Source organism: Hemicordylus capensis, chromosome 4 (assembly GCF_027244095.1).
Source record: "Hemicordylus capensis ecotype Gifberg chromosome 4, rHemCap1.1.pri, whole genome shotgun sequence".
NCBI lineage: Eukaryota > Metazoa > Chordata > Lepidosauria > Squamata > Cordylidae > Hemicordylus > Hemicordylus capensis.
In genome coordinates, this window is record NC_069660.1 from 322178814 (window position 1) to 322202057 (window position 23244).

General features: G+C 54.0%; 1 protein-coding gene across 14 annotated transcripts in view; it reads left to right on the top strand.

Moving 5' to 3' along the window:
* SCRIB (scribble planar cell polarity protein) overlaps nucleotides 1-23244 on the top strand; it is a 111083-nt gene that overhangs the window by 73640 nt on the left and 14199 nt on the right. For 9 of the 14 annotated variants that reach the window (XR_008306168.1, XM_053245733.1, XM_053245730.1 and 6 more), the window contains 9 exons: nucleotides 2567-2875; nucleotides 3923-3982; nucleotides 4604-4645; nucleotides 4765-4890; nucleotides 5204-5311; nucleotides 5421-5700; nucleotides 7041-7224; nucleotides 7418-7537; nucleotides 7638-7826. Coding sequence is in view for 13 of the 14 variants with exons in the window: in XM_053245733.1 (XP_053101708.1) it covers nucleotides 2567-2875; nucleotides 3923-3982; nucleotides 4604-4645; nucleotides 4765-4890; nucleotides 5204-5311; nucleotides 5421-5700; nucleotides 7041-7224; nucleotides 7418-7537; nucleotides 7638-7826 (1418 nt within the window). In the remaining variant the exon portion in view is untranslated. The remainder of the gene's footprint in view (nucleotides 1-2566; nucleotides 2876-3922; nucleotides 3983-4603; nucleotides 4646-4764; nucleotides 4891-5203; nucleotides 5312-5420; nucleotides 5701-7040; nucleotides 7225-7417; nucleotides 7538-7637; nucleotides 7827-23244) is intronic. The other 5 variants (XM_053245738.1, XM_053245737.1, XM_053245736.1 and 2 more) reach the window with 3 other exon arrangements.

The window sequence follows — 23244 nt, forward strand, 5'->3', positions numbered from 1 at the left end:
TCTCTTCCCCCCTTCCTCCTCCCCTGCTCTGCTGACCCATGTCTCTTCCCCCCTTCCTCCTCCCCTGCTCTGCTGACCCATGTCTCTCCTCCTCCTCCTCTGCTGACCCATGTCTCTTCCCCCCTTCCTCCTCCCCTGCTCTGCTGACCCATGTCTCTTCCCCCCTTCCTCCTCCCCTGCTCTGCTGACCCATGTCTCTTCCCCCCTTCCTCCTCCCCTGCTCTGCTGACCCATGTCTCTTCCCCCCTTCCTCCTCCCCCTGCTGTGCTGACCCATGTCTCTTCCCCCCTTCCTCCTCCCCCTGCTGTGCTGACCCATGTCTCTTCCCCCCTTCCTCCTCCCCCTGCTCTGCTGACCCATGTCTCTTCCCCCCTTCCTCCTCCCCTGCTCTGCTGACCCATGTCTCTTCCCCCCTTCCTCCTCCCCTGCTCTGCTGACCCATGTCTCTTCCCCCCTTCCTCCTCCCCTGCTCTGCTGACCCATGTCTCTTCTCCCCCTCCTCTGCTGACCCATGTCTCTTCCCCCCTTCCTCCTCCCCCTGCTCTGCTGACCCATGTCTCTTCCCCCCTTCCTCCTCCCCCTGCTGTGCTGACCCATGTCTCTTCCCCCCTTCCTCCCCCCTCCTCTGCTGACCCATGTCTCTTCCCCCCTTCCTCCTCCCCCGACCCATGTCTCTTCCCCCCTTCCTCCTCCCCCTGCTCTGCTGACCCATGTCTCTTCCCCCCTTCCTCCTCCCCTGCTCTGCTGACCCATGTCTCTTCCCCCCTTCCTCCTCCCCTGCTCTGCTGACCCATGTCTCTCCTCCTCCTCCTCTGCTGACCCATGTCTCTTCCCCCTCTCCTCTGCTGACCCATGTCTCTTCCCCCCTTCCTCCTCCCCTGCTCTGCTGACCCATGTCTCTTCCCCCCTTCCTCCTCCCCTGCTCTGCTGACCCATGTCTCTTCCCCCCTTCCTCCTCCCCTGCTCTGCTGACCCATGTCTCTTCCCCCCTTCCTCCTCCCCCTGCTGTGCTGACCCATGTCTCTTCCCCCCTTCCTCCTCCCCCTGCTGTGCTGACCCATGTCTCTTCCCCCCTTCCTCCTCCCCCTGCTCTGCTGACCCATGTCTCTTCCCCCCTTCCTCCTCCCCTGCTCTGCTGACCCATGTCTCTTCCCCCCTTCCTCCTCCCCTGCTCTGCTGACCCATGTCTCTCCTCCTCCTCCTCTGCTGACCCATGTCTCTTCCCCCTCTCCTCTGCTGACCCATGTCTCTTCCCCCCTTCCTCCTCCCCTGCTCTGCTGACCCATGTCTCTTCCCCCCTTCCTCCTCCCCTGCTCTGCTGACCCATGTCTCTTCCCCCCTTCCTCCTCCCCTGCTCTGCTGACCCATGTCTCTTCCCCCCTTCCTCCTCCCCCTCCTCTGCTGACCCATGTCTCTTCCCCCCTTCCTCCTCCCCCTCCTCTGCTGACCCATGTCTCTTCCCCCCTTCCTCCTCCCCCTGCTGTGCTGACCCATGTCTCTTCCACCCTTCCTCCTCCCCCTGCTGTGCTGACCCATGTCTCTTCCCCCCTTCCTCCTCCCCCTGCTCTGCTGACCCATGTCTCTTCCCCCCTTCCTCCTCCCCTGCTCTGCTGACCCATGTCTCTTCCCCCCTTCCTCCTCCCCTGCTCTGCTGACCCATGTCTCTTCCCCCCTTCCTCCTCCCCTGCTCTGCTGACCCATGTCTCTTCTCCTCCTCCTCTGCTGACCCATGTCTCTTCCCCCTCTCCTCTGCTGACCCATGTCTCTTCCCCCCTTCCTCCTCCCCTGCTCTGCTGACCCATGTCTCTTCCCCCCTTCCTCCTCCCCTCCTCTGCTGACCCATGTCTCTTCCCCCCTTCCTCCTCCCCCTGCTCTGCTGACCCATGTCTCTTCCCCCCTTCCTCCTCCCCCTGCTCTGCTGACCCATGTCTCTTCTCCCCCTCCTCTGCTGACCCATGTCTCTTCCCCCCTTCCTCCTCCCCCTGCTCTGCTGACCCATGTCTCTTCCCCCCTTCCTCCTCCCCCTGCTCTGCTGACCCATGTCTCTTCCCCCCTTCCTCCTCCCCCTGCTCTGCTGACCCATGTCTCTTCCCCCCTTCCTCCTCCCCCTGCTCTGCTGACCCATGTCTCTTCCCCCCTTCCTCCTCCCCCTGCTCTGCTGACCCATGTCTCTTCCCCCCTTCCTCCTCCCCCTGCTCTGCTGACCCATGTCTCTTCCCCCCTTCCTCCTCCCCCTGCTCTGCTGACCCATGTCTCTTCCCCCCTTCCTCCTCCCCCTGCTCTGCTGACCCATGTCTCTTCCCCCCTTCCTCCTCCCCCTGCTCTGCTGACCCATGTCTCTTCCCCCCTTCCTCCTCCCCCTGCTCTGCTGACCCATGTCTCTTCCCCCCTTCCTCCTCCCCCTGCTCAGCTGACCCATGTCTCTTCCCCACTTCCTCCTCCCCCTGCTCAGCTGACCCATGTCTCTTCCCCACTTCCTCCTCCCCCTGCTCTGCTGACCCATGTCTCTTCCCCCCTTCCTCCTCCCCCTGCTCTGCTGACCCATGTCTCTTCTCCCCCTTCTCAGCTTTCCCATCCTGCCATGGACAGGGACTTGCCGTCGCCTCTCCTCCCTGCAGAGACTCCGCTCATCCTCCGCTCAGGCCCTGGAACGCTGAGCAGAGCTTCTCTCTCGGTGGGAGAGGCTGCCCGCGGGGCCCAGCCTGAGCAAGCGTGTGCCCGGGGTCTGGAGGAGGAGAGCTCTGTGGACTCCCAGCCCATCCCCTTCAGCGCCAACCCCTTTGTGGTGGCAAATCGACAAGGCAAGGCTGCCTTGGGGGGCCCTCCCCTTGGCTATGGCCAGAGCGGGGTGCTGAAGACCAGCCTCTATGCCAAGGCAAGCGGCCTGCCTGGGCCTGCCTGCTGTGTGCCGTGGTGCTGCTGCCGCTCCTGCTGTGCATGCCTCTCGGGCCGGGCGCCTTCCCCTCGGGGCACGGCCTGTGTGTGTGTGTGGCGGCTGGGGCCGTGTCCCTGTCCTGCATGCGGGGATCCTTTGCTGTGTCTGGCCTGGAGTTTGCCAGTCAGCAGGCGGGGCGGGTTTCGGCCTCTTGGGGCACCAAGTGTGGAGGAGTGGCCGCTGTTGGGGAGGGCCAGGCTGCCCGTCAGACCCTGGGCTAAGGGGGCAATCGGGAGGGAGTGCAACGTGGGCCGCTGCTGTGCCCAAGGGAGGCAGGAGGCGGCCAGAGGCAATAGGGGAGGCATTTCCTGCCCCCCGAGTGGCTCCCCACCCCACCCCCCACCCCGTCATCCAGGCCCCGACTGGCTGCTCAGGTTTGAACAGGCTGGCAGGTGAAAATCTTTGTGGGCTCACAGGGGCTAGGAACCTGTCTTTTTTTTAAAAGGGGGGGTGGTTCTGGGAGCCAGCTGTTCTGTGCCTTCCCTGCCCTTGTGGAGAACCATGGAAGCGTCCGCACAGCCCTGGCAACGGGGCACCTGTCTTTTCAGCCACGGGCCGAGGATTTGCCGGCTGGCGGGGGGGGGGAGGCCGGCCTCACGGCCCTGGCGAGGGGCTGGTGCTTGGGGCAGGGGGCTCCAGTGGGGCCTTGCGGGCTTGGCATCCCGTCCCCGGGCCGAGCCTAGGAAGTTCCTCCGGCTCCACCTTCTCTGGCCTGCCGGGCAGTGGCTCTCCAGACTCTTGCTGGGCTGTGGGGCGGGGAGGGGGGTCTTGGCCCAACCTTGCCTGGTGACGCTGCTGCCGGCAGGGCCAGTTGGAGCCGCAGACGGCACCGCCCGGGGCGAACCCCGGCTGGTCTTGGGGCGAGGCAGCTCATGGCGAATGGCCGTCCGGGGCGGGGGGCCTGGGAGGTTGCCCTGTCCTTGGGGCCGCTCTCTTGGGCCGGCCTTTGGGCTGATCGGTGGCTCCCCCCGCCCCACTCTCTTTCAGGCTCTGGCGGGGGAAAGTGAACTGGGAGCCGCCCGGCGGGAGTCCCCTGGCAGCCAGCAGGTCAGTGGGGCAGTGTCTGGGGCTGGGCGGAGGGGCCGGGGTGGGCTTGCAGCTGCCTCCCCTGCTGGCCAGCTGGCCTCAGTCTCTCTCTGGTTCTCTCTCTGGCACTGCTGCTCTCCAGCCGCCGCCGCCACCCGCCACCCTCCGGCCTGCCCACCTGGTGGGCAGAGAGACCCGCTTTGTAAGTGCCTGGGGGGTGCTGTGTGCGGTGCCTGCTGCTCGCCCCCCCCCCCCGGCTGACCGCAGCTTCCCTGTTGGGGGGGGCGCTGCTGCGGCTGCTGCTGCTGCTGTGCTCGGGCGGGGCACTCCCCCATCTGGGGTGGCAGCTCCACCCCCTCTGCCCCTCACCCCCACTGCTGACCCTCTCCTGGTCTGCTGCAGAGCTTCATGCAGGAATTGCTTTGTGCTGTTGGCCAGCGGGCGGGGGGGGGGATCTGTGGGGTGGAGGAGACCCTCTGCTGTGCTGCGCTGTGGGCTGGAGGGAGCTGCCGGCTGAGTGGCGGGGGGCGCCTGGTGGCTGCCAGGGGCGGGGGCTGGGCAGCTGGGCCTGGTGGGGGGGGGGGCCTTGTGGCCAGGCCCGGGGAGGTCTCATGCCTTGCCCTTCTCCTCCTCCCCCTCCAGGCGTCCATCCATTTCGTCCCCCTCCACGCGGAGAGCCAGTCGGTGAGTCCCCCCCCCCGGCCTTGGCCGCGTGGCCGGGCCTCAGGCTGTGCATGGGGCAGAAGGCCCCCCCGGCGGTGACTTCACCGGTCCCCCCTCCCTTCCTCCCTCTCTCTCCCCAGACCAAGCCCGGGGTGATCCAGCCCCTCGCCCGTGCCCGGCCAGCCCCAGCTTTGGCTGCCTCCGAAGGCCGAGACAGCCCCAATCCCTTCCAGCCCCCTGAGCTGTGCCCCGGCAGCCACAGTTCTGTAAGTAACGGCGCAGGCGAGCTTCTCTCTGGCCCCACACGGGAGCCCAATGGAGGGGGGCACACAGAAGGGACACCGCGTATGTGTGGGTGGGGAGCTGTGCCCCACACGTTAAGTTTCTGAGACAGAAATCCAGGGACGGGGGGGGGGCAAGCCACTTGTCTAGGGGGCACTTGCCCCCCCATATCCCCCCCCGGCCAGACCCTCAGTCGCTGCGCCTGCACAGCAACAGACAGCAACTCCCCCTTCCTCGATTGTGTGGGTCCCCCCCCCCGCTTCTGGGCTGCCTTGACCCTGCCCGTTGCCCCCTCAGCCTCGGACCGCCGGGCCTCCTTCCCTCGACGAGGCCTCGGTCAGTGCCAAGCAGGCCTACAAGGCGCTCGCAGCGGTGCCCGTGGCACATCTCTTCCTGCAGCCGGAGGTGAGCCTGGCAGGCTTCCCTTCCTTCCTTTGGGGGGGGGAACAGACACACCTTGGGGGCGGGGAAGAGGGAGCTCCGCAGTCACCGCTGCCCCCCCTTCCCCCTGCAGGAGCAGACCGAGAGCCTGGGGGCCCCCGTGGAGGTGGGGGGGGGCCGTCCTGGGTCCCCAGGAGGGAGGCCTCCCGCCCCCCTGGGCCCCCCCAGAGCTCTTTTGCTGACGCCGCAGGCGCCGTCTCCCGGAGGCCTGCACAGCCCCGAGCAGAGGTCCTTCCGCGAGAGGCAGAAGTATTTCGAGGTGGAGTTGCAGCAGCCGCCGCTGGCCGAGAAGCCCCCCAAGCGGGTGTCGCTGGTGGGGGAAGAAGACCTGAAGAAAATGAAGGAGGAGGAAGGTGCGGGGCTGGGGGGGGGTGGGCTCTTGGGCCTGGGAGTGGGGAGATGTGGGGCCCGGGGGGGTCATGGAGCTCCAAGGCCGGGGCCTGAGCTGCGCACTGGGGCTCTCCTCCTCCTCCTCCTCCGTGGTCTCTCTGCGTCCACACACAGGCCGGGAACGATGGGCAGGATTCCTGCTGGGGTGGAGTGGGGGTGGGGGGGCTGATCTGCTGCCCACTTGCCCCCGCCCAACTCTCAGCCAGAGGCGGGTCAGGCCGGGGTCTGTCACTTCCTCGGCTCCCCCGGGACAGAGGCACCCCCTAAGCAGTGGCCCTGGGCTTCCCCAGCGGGGCGGGGGGAGGCCAGGCAGCGCCCCGAGAAGAAAGAGGCCCCTGGCGCCGCCCAGCTCCCAAGCTGCCCGCAGGTGGGTGCCCCCCCCGGCCCCCGCGCAAGCCTCCAGCACAGCCGGCTCCCAGCCCCAGCCGTGCATGCTGGAAGGAGGGCTGCCCCCTTGCGCTTTCCCGGGCTGCAGAGGCAGGACTGGGACCAGCTGGCCCAGCCAGAGGTCGACGGAAAGCTGGGCCAGGGAGGAATCCCCCGGAGGGGCTCCGTGGGGCCCGGGACGCTGCACCCCTTTGGCTCTGGGGCGGCGGGGGGGGGAGCCTGCTCAGCACCCCCGCCCTTCCTGTGGCTGCCTGCCTCTGCCGCCGCTGTGGCTGCAGGCGGAGCTGGGACAACCCCGGTCAGCTGCTTGGCGCTGCTGCAGGCTCCTGGCTGGCAGGTGGGTGGGTGGGGGCAGCGCCCACCCACCTGCCCTCTTGGTTCCCCTTCCTTGGGGGTGGTCTGCTCTGCTCCTGCTCCATCGGCCCCTCTGTGGAGCTCCACACATAGGAACACAGGAAGCTGCCCTATACTGAGTCAGACCCTTGGTCTCTCTAGCTCAGTCTTGTCTTCACAGACTGGCAGCGGCTTCTCCAAGGTTGCAGGCAGGAGGACTCTCTCTCAGCCCTCTCTGGGAGATGCTGCCAGGGAAGAGGGAACCTTCTGCTCTTCCCAGAGCGGCTCCATCACCCCCTGAGGGGAAGATCTTCCAGGGCTCACATGTCTAGTCTCCCATTCAGATGCAACCAGGGCAGACCCTGCTTAGCTAAGGGGACAAGGCATGCCGGCTACCCCAAGGCCAGCTCTCCTCTCCACACAGATCATTCAGGAGCAAGCCAGTATATATATGTGTGTGTGTGTGTGTGTCCGTGTCTCCGTGTGTGTGTGGGGGGGGGGTCTCTTGTGTCCAGGCTGCTGGAGCCCCCACCCCACCCCGCCGCTGCCCGGCTTGCATTGAGTTCTTCTTCTGCTTGCTCAGCTCGCAAACTGCAGCAGAAACGAGCCCAGCTGCTGGAGGAGGAGGAGGAAGAGGAGGAGGAAGAGGGGGCAGATGTGGGGACGCAGCCCCTGGAGACCAGGGCCCCCTCCAGCATCTTCATTGAGGGGGTCGAGTACAAGGTGGAGAAGCTGGACGGGAGGCGGCCACCATCCGCAGCCGCTTGGTGAGCACCGTGGGCCGGCTGGCTGGCTCCTGGGGTGGGGGTGGGCTGGGACCTGGGACCCCGGCTGCCGTGTGGCATTGGTGTGCCCCCCGCGCCCCCCCCCCAGCCTTAAGGGGACAGAGTGTGCCTGCTCTCTGCTGAGCTGGGGGCGGCTGCTCTGCTGAAGTGCTCCCTCCGCCGCCCCCCCCCCCAGGCCTTCTAGAGCTCTTGGTGCTTCCACCAGGTCCGCCGAGCCCGAGAGGCCCCCCGGCTGCCAGAGGGACTCCCTGGAGGAGGCCCTGAGGCCAGAGCTGCCATCCACGCCCATGTCTGGGTAAGCAGACCAGCCTGCCGAGAGGGGCACCCCCTCCCCCCCCGTGGAGCTGACGGGAGGGAGCCCTCTGAGCCCTCCTTCCCTCCCTCTCTCCGGCCAGGCCCAGCCCAGCCCTCCCCAGAGGGGGTGAAGTGGGGGCCCCGGTGAGGACTGCCAAAGCCGAGCGGCGGCACCAGGAGCGCCTGCGGATGCAGAGCCCCGAGCTCCTCAGCGCCCAGGAGAAGGATCTTTCCCCGGCCGAGCGGCGGGCCCTGGAAGCGGAGAAGCGGGCCATGTGGCGGGCAGCACGGTAGGTGGCGGGGAGGGCTGGACTGCCCCCCCCCCGGCTCCTGCCTCCGTCCAGGCACAGGTCCGGTCGAGCACTGCTGGGGGGGGGGCAGGTGCCGCCCCTGTCCTGCCGTCTGCACCCCTCTTTTCTTTCCCCGGAGTGTTGATTGGCAGTGCCAGTTGGCGGCGGGGGGGTGTGTGTGTGTGCGGTAAACAAGCACTCCATATGGTCAGTAGCTGCGAAAACCAGTTCGGAAGGGAGAAGCCAGCTGGGGAGGGGGCGCTTCCTCGTGCATGGCGCTCTGCTGGGACGCTGTGCTGTCCGGGGTGTGTGCTCCGTGCCAAGAGCTCCTGGCCCTCAGGGAAGAGATGTGTTCCCTCCAAGCCAGGGTGGCTGACCTGGAGAGGCTCAAGGGGGCAGAGAACTATGTGGGCGAGACCCTCAGGGACGTGGTAGAGGCATCCCACTGGCAGGCTGACAGCACCTCTGCCCTCTTGGAGTCTGGAGGTCTCAGGGAAGGAGGAAGGACATCGGTCTGAGGAAGAGGGAAGCACTCCCTTCGCAGGGACCCCTTCCTTGGGTGATGCGCCCATCCGGGTGTTGGGGGCCTCCTACTCGTGGGTGATTTGATCATCCGGGGCATAGAGAGATGGGTCTGTGACCCACGTGGAGACCGCACAGTGACTCACCCTCCTGCTGCGAAGGTTGCGGACGTCACGCAGCGACTAGGTAGGCTGTTAGGCAGTGCTGGGGGTGGGGGGGACACCAGCTGCCGTGATGCATATCAACCATGTTGGGAAATGCAGTCGGGAGGTCCTGGGAGCCAAAGTTAGGCTGCTAGGTAGCATGCTGACGTCCAGGACCCCCGGGGTAGCATTCTCAGAAATGCTACCTGTTCCACACGCAGGGCCAGTGAGACAGGTGGCGCTGAGGGGTCTCAGTGCATGGATGAGATGGTGGAGCTGGGAGGAGGGGACACTGGGGTACATTTGGGGAAAGCAAAGCCTGTAAAAAAGGTACAGACTTCACTTGAACCAAGATGGAACCAGACTGCTGGTGCTTAAAATCAAAAAGATTGCAGAGCAGCTTTTAAAATGGCCCCTCGGGGGTTGCCGACAGGAACTGGGTGGTATCTTGTTCGGCAAGCAACATTCCCTAAGGTGCAAACCTTTCAGATAAACCAGAAGGGGACAGAGTAGACCCAGGAGTGGAGCAGACAGAAAGCTGGTCAAAAAGGTCAAGTGACAGGAAGGGAGTTAGCACATGCCAACGCCAGGAAAGAGGCTCAGTGTATAGGTGTTTATATACCAATGCAAGAAGCCTCTGAGTCAAGATGAGCAAGCTGGAGTTCTGGGTGGCTAATGAAAGCCTAGATCTATAGTGGGCGGAACGGTGAGAACCAGTGGGGCACGGTTATTCCTGGATACACACTCTACAGAAGGCCAGGGAGGGGAGGATTGGGGGTAGAGGAGCACTATAAATTAAAGAAGGGATAGGATCCGAGAAACTTGAAAATCTAGGAGGACTGGAGTCCTTAAGGGGGATGACAGAAACTTATTTAAATATATCAGAATCAGAAAACCTGCCAGGGAGGTGGTTGGATGAAGAGGGCATGAAAGGGATTATTGAGGATAAAGAGATTGCAGAGAAGCTGAATGAGCTTTTTGCATCTGTCTTCATGGTGGTGGATACTGACCGTATACCCGTTCCGGAACTGAGCTTCTCAGGCTTGGAGGCTGAAGAAAGCCAATTTGAGGTGACGGGAGAGGATGTTCTAAACTAAGCGTTAACAAGTCGCTTGGGCCATATGGCATCCACCCAAGCTTTTGGAAGGAACTCAGATGTGAAATTGCTGATCTCCTAGCAAAAATATGTAACTTGTCCCTACAGTCAGGGTCTGTACCAAAGGACTGTAAAGTAGCTAATGTAACACCCGTTTTCAAAAAGGTAGGTTAATTTCAGGCTGGTTAGTTTAATTTCTGTGCTGAGTAAATTGATGGAAAGCATACTCAGGGCCAAAACTGTTAAACATATAGAAGAACAGGCCTTGCTGAAGGAGAACCAGCCTGGCTTCTGCAAGGGAAAGTCTTGCCTCACTAACCTTTTGGAGTTTTTTGAGAGTGTCAGCAGGCATGTGGGTAAAGGTGATCTGATTGATAAAGTATGCGTGGACTTCCAAAAAGCTTTTGACAGAGTTCCCCACCAAAGGCTCTTGAGTAAACTTAGCAGCCATGGAATAAAGGGACCGGTTCAAGTGTGGATCGGTAACTGGAAGGACAAGAAACAGAGAGTAGGAATAAATGGACAGTTTTCACAGTGGAGGGAAGAAAGTGAGGACCCCCAAGGATCTGTACTGGGACCAGTGCTCTTTAACTTGTTCATAAATGATCTAGAAGTTGGGGTGAGCAGCAAAGTGGCCAAATTCGCAGATGACACTAAACTATTTAGGGTAGTAAAATTCACAACAGATTGTGAAGAGCTCCAAAAAGATCACTCCAAACTGGAGGAGTGGGTGACAAAATGGCAAAGGTAGTTCAGTGTAAGGTTAGGACCGACAAAAGGAAGTACTTTTTCACACAGCACATAATTAATCTCTGGAGTTCTCTGTGATGGGATATGGTAATGGCCACTAGCTTGGATGGCTTTAAAAGGGGCTTGGACAGATGCATGGAGGAGAGGTCTATCAATGGCGACTAGTCTGGTGGCTGTGAGCCATCTCCAGCCTCAAAGGTATGACGCCACTCAATACCAGTTGCAGGAGAGCCACAGCAGCAGGAGAGAGGGCATGTGCCATGGATCCACCCCGGCTGCTACCACATGACACGGCCTGATCTCAACCAGCCCTGTGATCTTTTACCTCTGCCCCCAAGTAGACCTTTGGGCTCACTCTGGCTGAGTCTGCTGCAACAGTGCTCCAAACCACTCTTGCATCCAAAAAAACCCCTCAAAAAACTGGTAGCATGGTAAGGGCTTTAGGCGCGGGGTGGAGAAAACAGAAGCTACAATTTTTCTTTAGAAGATAAACAAGTAATTTTACTTTATTCTTTATCATATTTATAAACCGCGCCATCCAGAGGCTCTGGGCAGTATACAACAATTTTTTTAAAGACATAAAAACACGCAATTCAAAACGCTGTGCTAAAAACAATATAAAAACAATTCAAAAACAATTAAAACCACTTAAAACCAATTAAAATACTTAAATAACAACACCACTTTACAAGCCTTGGAAGGTCAGGCCAAACAAATGCATTTTTAGGGCTCTCTTAAAGGCCAACAGCGAGCCTAAACTGCGGATATCTGCTGAGAGTGCATTCCATAGACAAGGAGCAGCTACAGAAAAGGCCCGGTTCTGAGTCGCCACCAGACATACCAGTGGCAACTGGAGATGACCTCAACAAGTGATGGGGATCATACTGAAGAAGGCGCTTCCTAAGGTAACCCAGACACAAGCCATTCAGAGCTTTAAAGGTAATAATCAGCACTTTGTATTTCGCCCAGAAACATATCGGCAGCCAGTGCAACAGTTTTAAGACAGGCATAATATGGCCTCTCTGGGTTACCCCAGAGACCAATCTGGCTGCCGCATTTTGAACTACGTACAAAGGCAGTCCCACGTAGAGCGCATTGCAGTAGTCAAGCCCGGAGGTTACCAGCTGATGCACCACTGTTTTGAGATTGTTCTCTTCAAGGAATGGACTCAGCTGTTGAATCAGCCGAAGCTGATAGAAAGCGCTCCTGGCCATAGCCTCCACTTGAGATACCATGCTGAGGCCTGGATCCAAGAGCACTCCCAAGCTGCATAGCTTTGAGGCTGGAGATGGCTTACAGCCACCAGACTAGTCGCCATTGATAGACCTCTCCTCCATGCATCTGTCCAAGCCCCTTTTAAATCCATCCAAGCTAGTTCCTTCTTGGGGAGTGTAACCCCATCCAGCACAGGAAGATCTAACCCATCCCTTAAATTCCAATCCCCCACAACGAGTACCTCTGTCTTGCTTGGATTCATCTTCAATTCATTATCCTTCATCCAGCCCATTACTGCCTGTAGGCAGGCCTTTAGGGAATGAATGCCATTTCCTGCTGATGATGATGATGATGATGATGATGATGATGATGATGATGATGATGATAAGGAGAAATAGATTTGGGTGTCATCAGCATACTGATAACACCCTGCACCAAATCTCCTGATGACCTCACCCAGCGGTTTCATGTAAATGTTAAAAAGCATTGCTGACAGAATGGAGCCCTGAGGGACTCCATATTATAGCTCCTGTTTCGAAGAGCAGTCGTCACCAAACTGCACTATCTAGAATCTGCCTGAGAGAGAGGAGCAGAACCACTGCAAAGCAGTGCCTCCTATCCCCAATTCCCCCAGGCGATCCAGAAGCATACCATGGTCAATGGTATCAAACGCCACCGAGAGATCCAAAAGAACCAACAGAGCCCCTCTGTAGATTCCTCGGTAAAGGTCATCCATCCAGACTCCACCACATAGCCCATTCTAAAGCCAGTTTGAAATGGGTCTAGATAATCTGTATCCTCCAAAACTGCCTGGAGCTGGTTAGCCACCACTCTCTCAATCACCTTGCCCAAACATGGGAGATTGGAGGCCGGCCTAGAACTGTCCATCACTGAGGGATCTAGGGAAGGCTTCTTAAGTCGTGGTCTGAGCATTGCCTCCAGAGGAGGAGGCATCCTACCCTCTCTCAGCGATCAGTTAATGATATTAACTAAGCCATCCCCAACAATTTCCCTGCTAGATAGAAACAGCCAAGTCGGGCAAGGGTCCAGAGAACAAGTGGTAGGCCACACCGCCCCAAGCAGCTTGTCCACGTCATCAGGCATCACAGATTGAAACTGATCCAGTCTAATTCTGCAAGAGGGATTGCTGGACACCACTTTAATAGACTCTGCAGAAACAGTTGAGTCCAAGTCGGCCCAAATACAGGAGATTTTGTCCACAAAGAACCCATTAAAAGTATCGCAGAAGAACAGAGTACCCCAGGGATTGGTTTGAATTGGATGGAGCCTGAATCAAACTCTTCACAACCCGGAACAGCTCTGCCAGATGCAAACCCACAGAAGCAATGCGCGCAGACCAGAACTGTTTTTTTGCCGTATGCACCGCCTCCGCATAAACCTTCAAATGGGCTCTATGCTGTGTCCTGTCACATTCAAGTTGAGTTCTCCTCCACTTGCGCTCCAGTCGCCTACCTTGCAGCTTCAGACCCCGTAACTCCTCTGTATGCATCACGGGGTCACTTTTAAAGCAGATCGGAAGGGACGCTTCGGAGCGATTGTGTCTATTCTAGGTTCCCACATCAAAACCATCCAAGGCATTTTGGAATCCTACTGAATCCAGCAGCCGTCTCAGGCGGACCATCTTAATAGGTCCTCCACCCCTGCAGGGCTCGGTTGTGGCTGTGAAACCAACCTTAACCAGGTAGTGGTCCGTCCATGACAATGGGGAAACCACAGGATACCGCACCCACGGAACACCCCCCTGATCCGAACAAAAGGCCAAATCAAGTGTGTGGCTGGCAACATGAGTTGGTCCTGAAACTAGTTGGGATAGGCCCATAGTTGTCATGGCCGCTATGAACAACTGAGCCGCACCAGACTAGTCAGCCTCACAATGGATATTGAAGTCACCCAGAACCAAAAGTCTGAGTGACTCAACACCAACTCCGCGACCAGCTCCGTCAGCTCAGTTAGGGAGTCAGTTGGGCAGCGAGGTGGATGGTACACCAGCAGAATCCCCAATCTATCCCTATTTGCCAGCCTCAGAAAAACACATTCAATGTAAGTCAGCTGTCGCACAGGGGCCCTGGTAAGGGGAATGGTATCCTTATGGACCACAGCCACTCCACCCACCCCACCCCACATCCCCTAGCCTGCTCCACAACAGAGTAGCCTGATGGAAGAAGCTGGGCCCAAACTGGGCCACTAGCCTCCCTGATCCAGGTCTCAGTTATGCAAGCCAGGTCAGCTCCCTCATCCATGATCAAGTCATGGATGATTTCGGTCTTATTCTGAACCGACCTGGCATTGCAAAGGAGCAAGGCTAGATTCTGTGGGAAGTTGGAACTGCTCCCCAAGGCCAGAGAGTTGACAGGGCAGCCGGAAGTGGAAACAGTTACTAAATTACTGATTTCCCTTCCCCTGTAACAGCCAGCTGCTCTGCCAACGCCAATTCTTCCGTTCACCACCACCATAGTAATAGCTGCCCCAGAGCCACTAGATACACACCCAGCATCATTCTACTCAAGAGAACCCAAACACATGACAACAAAAGGCCTGGCACAACTCAATAAAAGGGTTAGGGTTAGGGTTAGGACTAACAACATTCAACGCAGACCTCCAACCCCACCTTATAACTCCGCCCCTCCCAGGCCCACACCAAAGGCCAGGCTCCTAGAGGCGTGCCTCCCTCCAGTTTATGCTGCCAAGGACTCCAGACATCTCTCACGGGAGAGCTCTGGTCCTTGGGGACAGGTGGAGCAAGTCAAGCACTCAGAGAGAAGGCACAGGTGGAAGAGGGCAGCAATCAGGCTGCCCCAAGCCAGTCCTTCAGCAGGTCTGGGGCTGCAAAAGCAAACCTCCTCGGCCGAGACAGGAATGCGCAGGCAGGGTGAGACGGCTGCTGTTCATCAGGATAGGTCAGGGAGCGGACAGATTCTACCCTCTTCCTCTCTTCACCCTCTCCAGTCTCCCCTTAGTTCACTTTAAATTAACAGTCCCTTTAATAGTCCCTTGAGTACAAGCCAGCACTAATCCAAAGAGCATAAGGAATACACGAGCCGTGGCCCAAACGTATCCGGCTGAGCTGACTCTCACTGTGCCCCGACTTGGAGTCCTTTGCAGCCCCTTTTTGGCTTTTCCCTGGCTCAGCCTCGGGTCCTGTCCGTCTTCCCAGTTCTGAGGTTCAGCCCAGACTTTCTTCTTGCTTGTGAAGCTCTCCCGAGAGTTTCCGCTCTCTGCCAGTGATTTTCCGGTGCTTTTAAGCCCCAGTTTTTACCCTCTTCCAGACTGTGCTCTCCAATGTGTCATTTCAACTTGTACTAAAACTCTGATGAGAGCAGCCTCCAATATGTCCACCAACTTCCCTCCTATATTTTTCAAAATACCCAATCAAAATAACTCTGTTTCCAAAATCAAACCAGTATATGTCATCACCCTCAAAAATGAAACTGCTGAACAGAAGCCATGACCTTTTGACCCTGTATTGCTTTCTGAATACAATGAATAGCAATGCAATTTACCAAACAGTCTTATTTACAAAAAGAAGAGATTTAGGCCTCGTTCCTCTACGCCAGGCCTGCTCCACTTTGGTCCTCCTGCAGATAATCTTCCATAATCCTTGACTATAAGCCGCAGTGGCTGAGGACTATGGGAGTTGTAGTCAAAAAACAGCTGGAGGGCCACCAGAATCGAGCAGCTCTGCTCGACACCCTTCCTTCTTGCCCGTGGGCTTCTGGGGGGCATCTGGTGGGCCACTGTGTGAAACAGGACGCTGGCCTAGATGGGCTTCCTTGGGCCTGACCCAGCAGGGCTGCTGTTAAGTCCTTATGCGGAGCGTCATCATGAGGGCCTCTTTCATTTCCTTGCTGTGTTGTACCCCAACAAAGAGAGGTTCTTTTCTGGGTCAGTAGCCAAAACACTTCACCAGCCGAGAAGGATGTAAAAGGCTTTATTTTGCTCTATAGTAGCAAAGGTCTTGGATAGCTCACGCTCAAGTCCAAGACCCCGATCATTTACAAGCATGACATATTTATAACCTAGGAGATGATACATAGGTACTGCCCCTTTCCTTTGTCTGGACTTTCAGTAATTTTCCAGCTAACTTCTGCGCATGTATTCTTTTAGGTGAATACCTCATCACCTTCTTGTCTAGTCTCTCCTGGCCCTCCTTGGCACAGAAAAGCAACTCCTTATAAGGAATCCCCTAGGCCCCCCCTTACACAGACAGGTTATATGAAAGGTAACATGGCTTCAGTCTGGTTCAGGCCTACGCCAGCTGGACCACACTGCCCAGAAGCTTCTGGCAGGGGCATGCTGGGAGATGAGCCCTCTGCTGCCAGGTGTCCATGATCTTCCCAACTACTCTTGCAGTCGGTGTGTTTGGGAGTGGGGGGCTGTGGGGCCATTTTCCTTGGGTCCAGGGCAACTCACCGCGGGACAACTCAATGCGCCGAGCAGTTGCCGCCATTCTCCCGATAGTGAAGTTTCTTTTGCAACATCAAAATAGAAGAGGAAGCCTCCCAGCAAATCCCCCCCCCCCGAATCTGGCAGAGAGCAGTTGCCATTTTTGTTTGGGGTGTAGGAGTAGACAAGCATATATCCTCTACAATGAAACTAATTTCAGATTGATCTCCAGTTATTCACAGAAATGAAGCTACGATGATTGACATTAGTACTCAGAATAAAGCAGGGTCAAAACGTCTGTCATTTGAATCATGCCCCCAAAGAAACACACAAGATGATTTTGCCATCTGCACAGTCTTCCTAATGTGGTGTTTCATATACTCATTTTTTTCTTAATTTAACAGCATACACCTATTCAAAATCCCTCATGTCAAAAGGATTATATTTCCTTGCCCATTCATAACAATGTGTTTACAAATATGTGAATTAGGAATCCTTGATTAAAAATTTTAATATGCCAGTGTTCATATGTATGAACAAGAGAATCAAGCAGTTCTAACTGGGGTGTGTGTGTGTGTGTGTGTGTGTGTTGAGTTGTCCCTGCGGTGCGGGGGGTGGAATTGCCTCGCCTCCCTCGGCGTGTTGAATTGCCCCTGCGGTCAGTTTTCCCATTCTCATTTTCCTTTACAGTGAGGTCACTGCAGTGTTACACAAACACACACAAGTTCTAACATGGCTGACTGAAGTCTCTGAGTGTTATTATTTTCCTGAGCTCTTGCTTGCTCCTTGAATTTAGTACTTTTCATACCTCTCCAGTATAAGCAAACGCAGTATTTGAGCCCTAAACGCGTCATTAGTTATGTTTATGTCACTTTTCATACTTCAGCTCTGATCCCAGGCCGGTTACAAAGGTGCTGACTGAGGTCTCTGAGCAAGAGTCCCTCTGTGTTTGCTCAGCACGTTGTTGATGCGACCCTTGGCTGGTGTGGGAGGCTTTGGTGTGCAAGATCTCTGGAGGGTTCCTGCCCAGCCTCGGCTTTTACAGGAAGTGGCTGCAGTTCCCCTGATGCGGGCTGTCCAGCCTGTCTTTGAGAACTGCTGGCGGAGGAGAGCCTGCCACTGCGGGAGGGGGTGGCCTGCCCCACAGTCTGTGCAGCCAGGAAATCCTGCCTGCCAAATGTCCCGCCTGCACCTGCTCCCTAGTCATTGCAACCCTCGGCCTCCGAGGGGGCCCCTCTCCCCTCCGGTCCCTCTCTCTTTTCCTCTCTTTTGGTGTGGTCTAGCCAAATCCTTGCCATCTTTTGAACAGGAGGTGCTGGGTTGAACCTGGGACCTTTCTGCCTGCAAAGCAGCTGCTTAATCCTCACCAGGGGAGGCTGGAAATGGAATTCACACACCCTTGGTCACAACTCACCATTCTTAACAGCTGCACTGCACCATGCTGATGGCATCGAATTATTATTATTATTATTATTATTATTATTATTATTATTATTATTAATTCGATTTCTATACCGCCCTTCCAAAAATGGCTCAGGGTGGTTTACACAGAGAAATAATAAATAAATATGAATGAGCCCCACTGAGTTTGTTAGGGTTTATTCCCAGTAAAGGGCAGACTGGAAGGGTATAAAAGGAACGAGTTGCAAGGCTACTACTCACTGTGCAGTCACAGAGGGTGGGTTGGAGGAACTCTGGAGGTGATCTTGGCCAGCTCATCGCTCAGTGTGGGAAACGACTCCAGAATCCCTGGCAGAGACATTGGCTTCATTAGCTAGCACTGGGCACAAGGGTCACATGCCCCCAGTGACTGGGGGGGTTGCCTGACCCTTCTGCCTGCCGTTCCCTCATGCCCCGCCACCAGCCCCATTTGGAGGAAGCAGGAGGTGGTGGCCTCGGCAAAGGGGCGCTCAGCCTTGGAGCGAAAAATGCGAGGCCAACAAGCCCTCTCCATCCCTGCACAAAGGCAGTTCTGCTGTTGAAAGGAGGAGAGGCGTTGAGGGGCGAGAAAGTAATACATGGCAAAGCAGTCCAAACGGAATTTGTCATCAAATCAAGTAAGAACTGCTCCCCCTTCTTAATTTTACTGTTTATTTTGATATTAATTTGTGTTAAGTTTTATGTATCAAAAACTAGTTACTGAATAAAGAAAGACGTACATAGGAACACACACACATACACACAGATCCCATCAGCGTATATGTGAAGTTGGGGTTTTTCGTCCCAATATGCATCATTTTACACTTGCCAGCCAACGTTGAACCGCATTTGCCATTTTGTCGCCCACTCCAACCCAAGTTTGGAGAGATCCTTTTGGAGCTCCTCACAATCTGTTAGATTTTACTGCCCTACCTAAATAGTTTAGAGTCATCTACAAATTTGGCCACTTTGCTGGTTATGTTACTGCAATTTCTAGATCATTTATGAATAAGTTAAAGAGCTTTGGTCCCAGTACAGATCCCTGGGGGACCTTTCTTCCCTCCATTGTGAAAACTGTCCATTTATACTTGCCCTCTGTTTCCTGTTCTCAACCAGTTACTAATTCACCTGTCCCCTTACCCCATAACTGCTAAGTTTCCTTGACAGTCTTTGATGAGGAACTTTGTCAAAAGCTTTTTGGAAGTCCAGGTATACTATGTCAACTGGATCACCTTTATCAAAACACCTGTTTACACTCAAAGAACTCCCAGAGGTTGGTTCCACGAGATTTACCCTTTCAGAAGCCATGCTAGTTCTCCCTCAGCAGGTCCTGTTCTTCTATATGCTTAACAATTTTATCCTTGAGAATGCTTTCCATCAGTTTGCCTGCAACAGATGTTAAGCTAACTGGCCTGTAGTTTCCCGGACCACCACTGGCTTCCTTTTAGAAAATCGGTGTTATGTTGGCTACTTTCAAGTACTCCAGTACAGCTGCTGAATGTATGGATAAGCTATATATTTTTGCAAAGAGGTTGGCAATTTCACATTTGAATTCTTTAAGGACTCTTGTGAGGATGCCATCTGGCCTTGGTGAGTTGTTAATTTTTAGTTTTTCCAGACAGTTGAGAACATCAACTTTTGTCACTTCTGTCTGGCTCAGTTCTTTAGCCTTTTTCCCTGAGAAGCCTGGTTCAGGCACAGGTATATGTTCAGTATCCTCCACCATGAAGACAGATGCAAAGAACTCATTTAGCTTCTCTGCAGTCTCCATATCCTCCTTAATAATCCCTTTCACTCCCTCATTGTCTAATGGACCAACCACCTCCCTGGCAGATTTCCTGCTTCTGGTGTATTTAAAGAAGTTTTTGTTATTCTCCTTGATGCTTTTACCTACATGCTCCTCAAATTCTCTTTTCGCCTCCCTTATTGTCTTCTTGCATTTCTTTTGCCAGAGTTTGTGTTCCCTAGCAAAAACCCCGACCAAAACATTCCAGATAGAACAAGGATGTCCTGGTGGTTAATGGCTTCAAAAACAGGAAGAGAATGCTGGCTTCCTTTAGGGAAGAAGGAAAGTGTTCAGTAATTGGAATGGGAGTTTGTGGGCTCGTCTTTTGAGTACTTGTCCAGGCCCCTGACTACCCGTCCTCGGTTTGAATACCTCCAGAGAAAGAGATGTTCTTCATTGTAGTCTCTGTGCATCGAATTTGGGTTTGCGTCTGTGCACAGCCAGAATTCAGATCTTTCCAGAGCTTTACCATAAAAGGAAAAAAGAGCGGGAAAGCTCTCCCCCTAGTAGATAGCCCTACCTGTCTCCTCAGTCTTTCGCTGTCCACGAATTACCGAATTACCTTTCCCTTTATTTGGTTATTGTTTGTTCCGTCTGCATTCTCCCTCTGTATACTTCCTCCTGTTCATTTTGCGTGGTCTTTTCACTTCATCCCTGCTCTCCCCCCCCCATTTATTTATTGGTTGGTTTGTTTATTACATTTTTATATCGCCCCATTGAAACAAAATATAATCATTTAACGCCTACTATCTTGGCAAAGAGGCACCTTTTAACATGGTGATTCTCTTTATTTAGCAGGGGGAAGGTAACTGGCCGTATCCACCCCCACCACAGGACCTCCAGTGACAGTTGCTGGTGTCTATCTTATGTTTCTTTTTAGATTGTGAGGCCTTTGGGGACAGAGATCCATCTTATTTATTTATTATTTCTCTGTGTAAACCGCCCTGAGCCGTTTTTGGAAGGGTGGTATAGAAATCAAATAAAAATAATTATTATTATTATTATTATTAAGCTAGAGACGCTCAGCTAGATATGAGAGATATGAGAGATATGAGCTAGAGACGCTGGATCGTAAGACCAGGAAAATCATGTCCATCAATCATGCTCTGCACCCCGCAGTGATGTCGATAGGCTATACCTCCCTCGCAGCTCAGGTGGAAGAGGAATGCTGCAAGTCCATCAAACAGTAGAGGAGGAGAAAAGAGGCCTTGAAGAATATATCAAGGACAGTGAAGAAGATGCACTTCAAATGGTCAATAACATGAAACTATTCAACACCAATGAAAGAAAGCAGGCCTACAAGAAAGAACAAGTCAAGAACCAAGCAGAAAAATGGAGAAATAAGCCCCTGCATGGTCAATATTTGCACAATATAAGTGGAAAATCAGACATCACCAAAACCTGGCAATGGCTTAAGAATGGCAACTTGAAGAAAGAAACAGAGGGTTTAATATTGGCTGCACAAGAACAGGCACTAAGAACAAATGCAATAAGAGCAAAAGTAGAAAAGTCAACCACAAACAGCAAGTGCCGCCTTTGTAAAGAAGCAGATGAAACAGTGGACCACTTAATCAGCTGTTGTAAAAAGATCACACAGACTGACTACAAACAAAGGCATGATGAGGTAGCAGGGATGATACAGTGGAACATCTGCAAAAAATACAAGCTACCTGTAGCCAAAAATTGGTGGGACCATAAAATTGAAAAAGTGGTTGAAAATGAAGATGTAAAAATATTATGGGACTTCCGATTACAAACAGACAAACATCTGCCACACAATACACCAGATATAACTGTAGTCGAGAAGAAAGAAAAACAAGTCAAAATAATCGACATAGCAATACCAGGGGATAGCAGAATAGAAGAAAAATAGAAAAAATCACCAAATACAAAGATCTACAAATTGAAATTGAAAGGCTGTGGCAGAAGAAGACCAAAATAATCCCAGTGGTCATTGGCTCCCTGGGTGCAGTTCCAAAAGACCTTGAAGAGCACCTCAACACCATAGGGGCCACAGAAATCACCATCAGCCAATTACAAAAAGCAACTTTACTGGAACAGCCTATATTCTGTGACGATGTCTGTAACAACTGACAATAAAATTCAGCCATCCCAGGTCCTTGGGAAGGACTCGATGTCTGGATAAAACAAACCAGATTGACTTACACCTGTCTGACTGTGTAAAGAAGAGATAAATAATAATAATAATTTAAAAATCAAACTTAAAACCATAAAATCTAAACAATGCAAACACTGTTTAAAACAATGTTAAAGTCCTGGAAGGGCCAATCCAAAAAAGTATGTTTTAAGTGCTCACTTAAAGGCCAGTAATGATTACCATGAATTTCTGGGGGAGATGTAGTGACTTAGAGCAGAGCAAGCTCACGTGTGGGAAAGAAATGCTGAATCATCCCTGCTGAGCTGCCTGGCTAGGCTTCTTCTAAAACTATCTTGTATGATTGGTAGGTTCAAAATGCTGCCACCACCACCCCTTTTATTGACAGAGCTTGAACCTTCTTGGGCTTGGGGTGGAATCCCAGGGGAAACTCTCTCAATTTGGCTCTTGAAGAAGTCCAAAAATCCTCCACTTGCAAATGTGGTGAGAAAACAGATAGTTGCTGAATGTCTGAGGACATGTTTGCACCAGAGAAACCCGGCTTCGCGCCACCAGCACCCCTTTTCCAGAGTTAAAAACCAACTTGGAGAGGCTTGTAAAAAGAAAATAACAAAAAACAAACAAATCAGTTTCATTCAATTACTACAGACTGCTTCTGTCTGAGGCTTTATCAGCTTTAGTTAAGAATACTTAGATTAAAAATAGGTTGTCTTAATGCAACCTTAAATGTTTATAGTTGTGCAACATCCTAGGTAGGATGGGCATAGGCTAGTGTTCCTTGTTTTAATTACATTACAGGTAAATAACAATAGAACAGTATCAAGAATATGCAAAAGCACGCACACACCAAGAAATAAAAGTTTCTAATGCAAAATCTGACTAACAAACTGTTCCCTATGCTGAATTCACTTTTCCTTGAACTCACCCAATTCCTGAGGCAAATCAAGCTTCCAGCAATCCTTTCTTTCCATTACTCCATGAGAGAAACCTCCTTGCTGGATTCGACCATGAGGGAGCAAACTCCATTGCCCCTCACTAAGCCTTTGCGTACATGCTACTCTCCAACAAAGAATCCCCTCCTTGTTCCCAGAACTCCCTGCAACTGCTCTCTAGGTCCCACCCACTTAGTGTACTGATTGGCTGCCTTGGAGTTCACCAGCCTGTCATTCGAGGCAAGGCTGATCACTGCAGGAGTGCTTTCCACACCCCAGGAGCAGCTACAGAGAAAACCTGGGCCCAAGTCACCATCAGATGCACTGCTGGCAGCTGGAGACAGACCTCTCCAGATGACCTCAACATGCTGTGGGGATCATACAGAAGAAGGCATTCTCTAAGGTGACCCAGACCTAAGCCATTCAGGGCTTTAAAGGTAATAACCAGCACTCTGTATTTTGCCCAGAAATGTAGCGGCAGCCAGTGCAGTTGTTTAAGTACAGGCATAATATGGTCTCTCCAGGTTATGCTAGCTGCCGCATTTTGAACTAACTGAAGAATGGAGCCCTGAGGGACGCCATATAGTAACTTCTGTTTGGAAGAGCAACCATCACCAAGCTGCACCATCTGGAATCTACCTGAAAGAGAGGAGCAAAACCACTGCAAGGCAGTGCCCCCTCTTCCCAACTCCTCCAGGTGATCCAGAAGGATACCATGGTATCAAAAGCCGCTGAGAGATCCAAAAGAACCGGCAGAGCCACACTCCCTCTGTCGATTCCCCGGTAAAGGTCATCCATCAGGCCAACCAAGGCTGTCTCAACTCCATAGCCTGCTCTAAAGCCAGTTTGAAATGGGTCTAGAGATAATCAGTTTCCTCCAAAACCGCCTGGAGCTGTTCGTCCACCACTCAGTCACCTTGCTCAAACATGGGAGATTGGAGACTGGCCTATAACTATCCATCACCGAGGGATCCAAGGTAGGTTTCTTAAGAAGCTGTTTAACCACTGCCTCCTTCAAGCAAGGGGGCATTCTGT